The 8,324-nt window shown below is 33.0% G+C and overlaps 1 protein-coding gene across 1 annotated transcript; it reads right to left on the bottom strand.

Moving 5' to 3' along the window:
* Nucleotides 1-1,678: 1,678 nt before the first annotated feature.
* On the bottom strand, nucleotides 1,679-5,960 carry CBG04755 (the record flags this gene model as incomplete). Its single annotated transcript, XM_002637896.1, has 2 exons — nucleotides 1,679-1,816; nucleotides 5,634-5,960. The coding sequence occupies 2 exons, from the start codon at nucleotides 5,958-5,960 to the stop codon at nucleotides 1,679-1,681; spliced, it is 465 nt and encodes a 154-aa protein (XP_002637942.1).
* Nucleotides 5,961-8,324: the final 2,364 nt, after the last annotated feature.

The raw sequence follows: 8,324 nt of genomic DNA, 5'->3' as shown, positions 1-8,324 counted from the left end.
AATTTCTGAATTTCTGAATTTCTAAATTTCTGAATTTCTGAATTTTTTAATTTCTGACTTTCCGAATTCCTGAATTTCTGAATTTCTGAATTTCTAAATTTCTGAATTTCTGAATTTTTTAATTTCTGAATTTCCGAATTTCTGAATTTCTGAATTTCTGAATTTCTAAATCTCTGAATTTCTGAATTTCTAAATTTCTGCCTTTCTGAATTTTTGAATTTCTGAATTTCTGAATTTCTGAATTTCTGAATTTCTGAATCTTCTGAATTTCTGAATTTCTAAATTTCTGAATTTCTGAATTTCTAAATTTCTGAATTTCTGAATTTTTTAATTTCTGAATTTCCGAATTTCTGAATTTCTGAATTTCTGAATTTCTGAATTTCTAAATTTCTGAATTTCTGAATTTTTAAATTTCTGAATTTCCGATTTTCTGAATTTCTGAATTTCTGAATTTCTGAATTTCTGAATTTCTGAATTTCTGAATTTCTGAATTTCTGAATTTCTGAATTTCTGAATTTCTGAATTTCTGAATTTCTGAATTTCTGAAATTCTGAATTTCTGAATTTCTGAATTTCTGAATTTCTGAATTTCTGAATTTCTGAATTTCTGAATTTCTGAATTTCTGAATTTCTAAATTTCTGAATTTCTGAATTTTTTAATTTCTGAATTTCCGAATTTCTGAATTTCTGAATTTCTGAATTTCTGAATTTCTGAATTTCTGAATTTCTGAATTTCTGAATTTCTGAATTTCTGAATTTCTGAATTTCTGAATTTCTGAATTTCTGAATTTCTGAATTTCTGAATTTCTGAATTTCTGAATTTCTGAATTTCTGAATTTCTGAATTTCTGAATTTCTGAATTTCTGAATTTCTGAATTTCTGAATTTCTGAATTTCTGAATTTCTGAATTTCTGAATTTCTGAATTTCTGAATTTCTGAATTTCTGAATTTCTGAATTTCTGAATTTCTTTAAATCGAATGTTTTGAAAGACATTGCAAAATAGCTCATTTTCAAAATGTGTTTTTCTAAACTCTTTAACAAAAAAAACGGTTCAGGACAGAAGAAAAAAGAATAACTAATCATTTTGGTTCTTGAATTATGCAAAAAAAAAAGAAAAAAAAACTCGTGTTTTTCAGTGATGACGAGATAAATCTCAAGATCATCCGGGTCTGAAACCCTCTGCATCTGAAATTTTTTCGAAAGTTTTGTGCGCCAGGAAAAGTGTTCAAAAACCAAATTCTGCTTTCTGACTCAACTAACTTTCTCTGTCTTGTTCAATTCAATTTCAACTTTTTTTTTCTTCAAAAAAAAGCACAAAACGAGGTTACAAAGGACTTCTGAAGACGTCGTCAGAAGCAGAAGACGTGATCAAAAAAAGTATAACGACGCTCATTTTATGACTATTTTGGAGGAAAAAATGGAAGAAGAAAGAAAACGTTCTCATTCTAAAGTACTTCTAAAAGAATACTTCAGAATAGTGACGACATTTCCTTTTTCACATGAAGTATTTTTTTTCATAGATGACTTGTTTGGGGCGGAAAAAGGAGCTTATGTAGTTATTTTTTGTTTCAGCCGCCGCTTCTCGTTTTTCTTGTCTCAAAAAAATGTTTAGTCATCATCAAGAAGAAGAACAAGAAGAAGAGGAAGAAAAAGAAGGGATGGGAATGAATGGGAAAAATCAGTGAAGCTGAAAATTGTGGCGGAAAAACGAGATGAAGAAAAAAGCGACGACGACGACGACATCCGAAGCAGGGCAGAGAACACGATTTTTCGGTTCGCATGTTATAAGGATCAAGATGAAAAGGCCAAGAAAATTCTGGAAAATTTTGCAGTAAAGTTTGATGTACCGTAAAACCTCTAGTAGAATGGCTCCCACACTGTCAAGCTTGAGATCAATTATCTCAATTCCTGTTAAAGATATAAAAACGTTGTCACCTGATGAAATATTCATCATAAAATTATTAAAATTTTATCTGTTGACACATTTTTTGATATCTTTGTCAGGATCCGAGATAAATCGGCTCAAAGTTAAAAGGCAGGGTGCCCTTTTATTACAGGTTTCACGGTAGATTTCGGGAAGAATACAAAAATTGGGATTTTTGAGTACATTTAAAAATTCAAAAGTTTAGAATAAGGTTAAGAATTTCCATACAAAAATTTTGGTATTTGAGAACTTTCTGAAAAAAAATCGGTGATCGAAAAATTTGAAAATTTGAAATTTCAAAAGTCTAAATTGTTTGAAAAAAACATTTGGAAAATGACATATTTCCTCCAATAGAAAAGCCCACTCGAGCTGTTAACTTAGAGCTCAATCATCTCGATTCCTGTCAAAGAAATCAACAATTTGTCAACTGATAGAATATTGCTGATATTATGATAAATGATTTATCTTCTGACAATTTTTTGAAATCTTTCACAAGAACCGAGATAAAAACTTCTATTAGAGAAAGACAATTTAAATGTGAAATTTTGAGTTAAAATTTTTTTTCTGCTTTTCAAATTGTTAAAATTTTCAAATTTCGCCTTTTTTGGAGATCTTTGACATATAAAAATTTCAGAAAATTCCTGAAAATCTCAAAATTACAAATTTTCTAAACTTTCTGAGAATTTGGTCATGAAATACAAATTGTGAGATTCAAAACAGATGACATCGTACACTGTCAGAATCAGAACGGAAAGAAAATCTCCATGGTAACTAGAAAATTATTTTGTCAATATTATGAAATTTCTCAAAACAGCTGACCCTCAATTTTCTCACAAATTCCCGCCGAAAATTTGACCCGAAAAAGAGAGAAAACACTAGGGAACGCTATCCCTCTTCCTGATCCTTGAGATCTTAAAAAATGAAATTTCAAAAAAAAAACGAGCCTAATAAATTTGAAGTCGTTGTCGTTGGTCGTTTGCGTCATTTGGCTCTTTCACTGGGCTCTGCCTCCCAAGGAAGTCGATGGCAAAAGAAGGAAGAAGAAGGAGCAGGTAAAAATAGTGTACAGTTTAGAGAGACGGCCAGAGAAAAGAAGTGTGTTCAAGAAGAGGTCAGAGACGGAGAAGAAGAAGAAGAAGAAGCCTTCTTTCCGGAAAAAAGAAGAAGAAAAAGGAGAGAACTTCTTCATCTCCTTGCGCTGCTTCTGACGCAAATATACGCAATTTGATGTATGTATGGACCCAAAGGATATTCCCTTCTTTTACGCCCTTCTATTTGTTGCAAATTTTGGGTCGCGACTCATGTTTCAAAATGACACATTTTTTGGGAAAACTTTGCTCCGGAAGCCTCGAAAAAACGCCCATTTTCGAAATTTCTAGAACATTCCAAAATAAAAATTTCGAATCCAATAAAGAATTCCGGAATAAAATTGGTGTCTAGTCGACCACTTTGTTCCAGCCGCGTACCTCTTGTTTCTGCTCTCCCGTGGCTGAGTGAATGGAAAACAAAAACTTTAAGAGACTAAAAAAGAGACCAGAAAACACTATTTTCCCTTTTGGAATAATTATTTCTTATTCATATGAAAAGTGGACAGCCAGACCATTTTTTTTGTGGTCACATGGCTCGTATCATTTGTTGCAAAGTATAAAGAACTTAAAAATCTTGATTCGGGAAATTTTGGAAAACGGACAACAGTAGGGCAAACTGTGGACAACATTCCTTGCCAGATCTTTGTCCAATACATAGTTTAAAGAGATCTGAAAGCTCTTGCTCCATGACTTGGAGATATCGATTTTTGAATAATGAGAAGCTCTAGATCCTTATATAAGGATTGTGTTCTAAAAGGACCTTTTTCGCAGGTTACGGTAAGCACACACAGTACTGGTCAATGAGAAATACAAAAACGTATTTTTCAGTTGATTTTTGGCCATTTTGGCCATCTCCCGGAGTCTGGAGCTTCGCCGTCAAGTTTCCGATCACTTTGAAAATTTTGGAGAATGTAAAACAGACCTAGATTGAAAGCTTTGCATTTACAGATTTTTTTTTTGAAAATTCCTAGTTTTTCAGATTTCTGAAGGACACCCATTTTTGACCGGTTTTTTGTACTGAAGACGTGAACGAACATGTGCCTTTCAAAAATTGGAAAATACCTGAAAACTAGGGGTTTTCAAAAACTTTGTGAATGCAGTTTTGAATCTAGGTCTGTTTTACACCCCCACAAAATTTTCAAAGTGTTCGGAGACTTGACAGCCGAGTTTCAAACTCCTGAAAACAATTAAAATGACACTGAAAAATACTTTTTCTGTATGTTCAGAGCTTCTCCATTTCAAGAACGATAACTCTGAATTGAGGTATTTTCAAAAGTCATAAACAATGGCCTAGAAAATCATCCTAGGCCACCAAAAATCGGACTTCTCAACGTGTTTATCCTGACAACAACAGGTCAAGATCAAAACATCAATTTAATCTTTGGGATACACACGAATTTGTTAATTTATTTTTGGATACATATTTCCCTAATGTTTTTCATGTTACGTGAGAAAAAAACTTCTGCAGTGCCTCCTGTGTCACTAGTCTACTTCCTATGATGAGAAAGAAGAAGACGTGGAAATGAACAAGGAACCGATGACCGAAGAACGTCAGATGAGGGGGGAATTCTGAAGGAAATCCAATACCTGCGTCATTCGAAATGCAAATACTCAGAGGAGACAACGAGTTACCCATTTGTCAGGAATAAGCAGGGCTCGTATTCTAGAAGACGGAGATTCTAGGGAAGGAAAAATTATAGGGTTCCCCAAGTCGACTGAAAATAATGGTGATGCAGAAAAAAGGGAGGAAAAAAAACGAATTTTTCAGAAATTCGTTTGAAAACCTATCATAATTGACCCTAATTATCTCAGTTCCTGAAATGAATATCAGAAAACTTTCAATTGAAAAGGGACACTTCTATCACAGCCTTTACCATATCTCGGCTCCCTCAGGAGATAAAAAATCTTTAAACTCATAAATTAGAGCTTTTTATAATCAAACAAAATGAGGGAAAAAAGAGAAACCGGTAGGAAAGGGTAAAAAACTTGTGAAAACAATGGATAAATCTTTTTTTTCTGAACATCCGGATGATGAAATTTTATGGTCTTTAGAACTGAAAATCCTTATGTTCTGGATGTTGGATGAGATGGACCAAAACAAAAAAGGAAGTTCTAGGATTTATGTTACAAAAGTTTTGAAAAATGAAGATTTACTTTTGGTTACCGTAAATGCTCTAACAGATGTCCACCCAAGAAATCAATTTTTTAACTGATACATTATTTATCATAATATCACCCATATTTTATAATTGACAAATTTTTGGTATCTCTCATGAGAATTGAGATAGTTGAGCTCAAACTGCGGAAGTATGATTAGGGTCAATCAAGGGAACACAGTGGTCGGTAAAATTAAAAAGCTGAAAAACCCAAACCGTTACTTCAAGTTTAATTATCTCGGTTCTTTCAAAAGATATTAAAAAATAGCTATCTGCTAAAATGTTTATCATTATATCGCCAACATTTTATCAGTTGACAACTTTTTCATATCTCTCATAGGAACCGAGATAATTGAGCTCAAAGCGCACATATAGGGTGGGCTTCTATTAGAGCAAATCCGGTATGTCAAAAAGTTGATCATTTTAGACAAGTTTCAAGTTCCAAATATATGAAAAAAAACTCACCTTGACCTTATAAGCCCAAATCCTATCCACACTTCTTCTCCTCGATGTGCTCTTCTCCTTTCCTCCACTTCTGGATCCAACTCGATTCTCAACATTTGGAGCAGCAGATGCTCTTCTTGCAGCCACTGATTCTCTTCGTTTCATATCTTCCATACTCTCATCATCCAACTCATCTTCTGTAGTCGTTGGCTCATTGATCGTCTTGCTGGAAGTGGCTCCATTTCGACTGCCCAAAAGTGAAGCGATCAGAGAGGAACTCCGTTTGTTCAATCGACGAGACAATCGTTTGGTCCATGCGAGTCGAGAAGTTTCTTCTTCGTCAGGCATTTCAGAAGAAGAACCAGAAGACGTTGGCAGGATTCAGATGACCTAGATAATTGAAAATGGTAAAATGAGAAAAAAAAGTAAAAGTAAAAGCGAAAAAGGAGGAGCAAATACGGAAAACAACATTTTTGGGTAGGATTATGTTTGTGACAAGGAGGGGCTTAGAAAGTCAACAAAAGTTTAGAATTTTTCCGTTTTTCCGTTTTTTGAGTTACAAATAAAATACCACCTGCCAAAAACTGCACAAATTTGTGGTTACCGGAAAAAATTGATTCATTATTTTGTAAAAAAAAAGACAAATGACCAAACAACCAGTGTTTTTTTTTCAGTTTCGGTTTAATTTTGAAATTGAGAACATCAAAAATCGAGGTGGGGGAGAGGGGAAAAATAGAAAACTAACAAATAAAAAATATTGTAAAAAATAAGGGTGTCAGATTACAGGAGACAAGTGTGAAAATGAGAAATCACTTCTGAAACAATTTAGATTGGTTTGGTTTGTTAGATATATTCAAAAATTCGAAAAAAAATTATATAGAATTCTACAATTTTTTGACTATATGAAGCCAAAAAAATTTTAGTGTTCAGTTTTGTTGTCAAGTGAGATAGAAGAGCACAAAGACTGAAATTGATAAGAGGATTATAGAAAAAAAGAGAGAAAAATATGCCGAACAAAAATAGTAAATCGGGTACAGAGAACGAGATTTTTCAGTAAAAAATTCATAAGAAAAGATCATGTGACTTATTTCAAAAGTCCTCAAAAAAGTACAAAATGAAGACCTTCGTGTTTTTGACACTTCTCGATTTCCGATTCTCAATTTCTCTACCGCCTCTCACTCTCTCGTTCTCGTCATTAAATTAATTTCTTTTTCCGTTATTCCAAAGGAAGACATACCACATTTTATGAGGGAAATTATTTTGGGAATCTGGGAGGGAAAAAATATGATTTTTGGTCTTTTTCGACCTTTATTCAGTTAGTTTGGTTGCTAGAAAAAGAAATCAGCAAAAAAACCTCTAATAGAAGGGTTTCCAAGATGTCAAGTTTGAGCTCAATTATCTCAATTTCTTTTGAAGATATGAAAAACGTTTCAACTGACAAAACACTTCTGATATTATGATAAGCAATTTATCAGTTGACAACTTTTTCATATCATTGAAAGAAACCGAAAAAAAATGACTCAAAGTTGAAAGTTAAAAGGCCCTTCTATTGAAAACTTTACGGTATATTGCAGCTTTTATGATTAAAATTTGAAGATCATGCTTTTTGAGTCAAACATAGCCATAAATAGTCAAGTTTGAGATTTTGAAACAATACGTCAGTGGCTTTGACACTTTCAGAGTTATCAGTGAAATTTTTAACAATTTAAATTTTTTTTAAATAAAGAATAACCAGTCGGTTTACGCCCCTCCGGGGCTGAATCTCCTGGCCTCCGGTTACAGTACCCGTAATATCATGAAGTTACTTTTTCACTTTTTAAGATCTAAACTCGACAAATGGTAAATTTGGATATTCAGAAAATCAGAAATCCTCTATTCCGGAATTCAGAATTTTGAAAATTCGGGAAGTCAGAAAAAAGAAAAAAAATCAAAAATGAGAAAAGTAAGAAGTTTGGAAGGTCTGAGAATATGAATTCAGTTTTCGGAAGATGGAAAAATTCAATTCCGAAATTCAGAAGTGTTTCAAACTTCCAGATATCTGAGTGTTTGAAATTCTGGAGTTCAGAAATTCGGAATTTCGGAATTAAAGAAGTCCAAATCACATTCGAAATTTCAGTGATGCGATAACTCTGAAATTTAAAAACACAACTTTGATTAATTTCAGAATGTTGAAGTTTGAGAGTTTTCTGAGTTCCAAAGTTTTGAGTTTCTGCATCTCCCAATCTAAATTTTTGATTTTCCTATATTTCACGTTTCCGAATTTTTGAATTCCCTGATTTCCAAACTTCCAATAACCGAACTTTTTCTCGAAGAATTCAGAAATCAGAAATTTGAGAACTTTTTGTATTAAGAATCTAGAAAAATCGGATGTTCGAAAACTTGGAATTTTTAAAATTCAGAAACTCAAAAATTGAGAGATTCTGAAACTGGGCAGTGGGTTTTACGGTAGCAGTTTCGATTTCATACTGCACGTTTTAGTCAACTTTGAGCCAATTATTCTCGGTTCATGTGAAAGATATCAAAAAGTAGTTAAATAATAAAATGTTGGCGATATTATGATAAACGTTTTGTCAGTTTACCATTTTTTGATATCTCTCACAGACTTCGAGAAAAATTGACCCAAATCTGACGAGCATTGTGCTACTGTATCGGAGATTTTACGGTGGTTTTTTTTAAATTTAAAAATTGATGCTATGTTGGGTATAACTGAAA

Source organism: Caenorhabditis briggsae (assembly GCF_000004555.2).
Source record: "Caenorhabditis briggsae complete genome, chrV, whole genome shotgun sequence".
NCBI lineage: Eukaryota > Metazoa > Nematoda > Chromadorea > Rhabditida > Rhabditidae > Caenorhabditis > Caenorhabditis briggsae.
The sequence above is the reverse complement of the archived record's forward strand: the minus strand, read 5'-3'. Positions and strand labels throughout refer to the sequence as shown.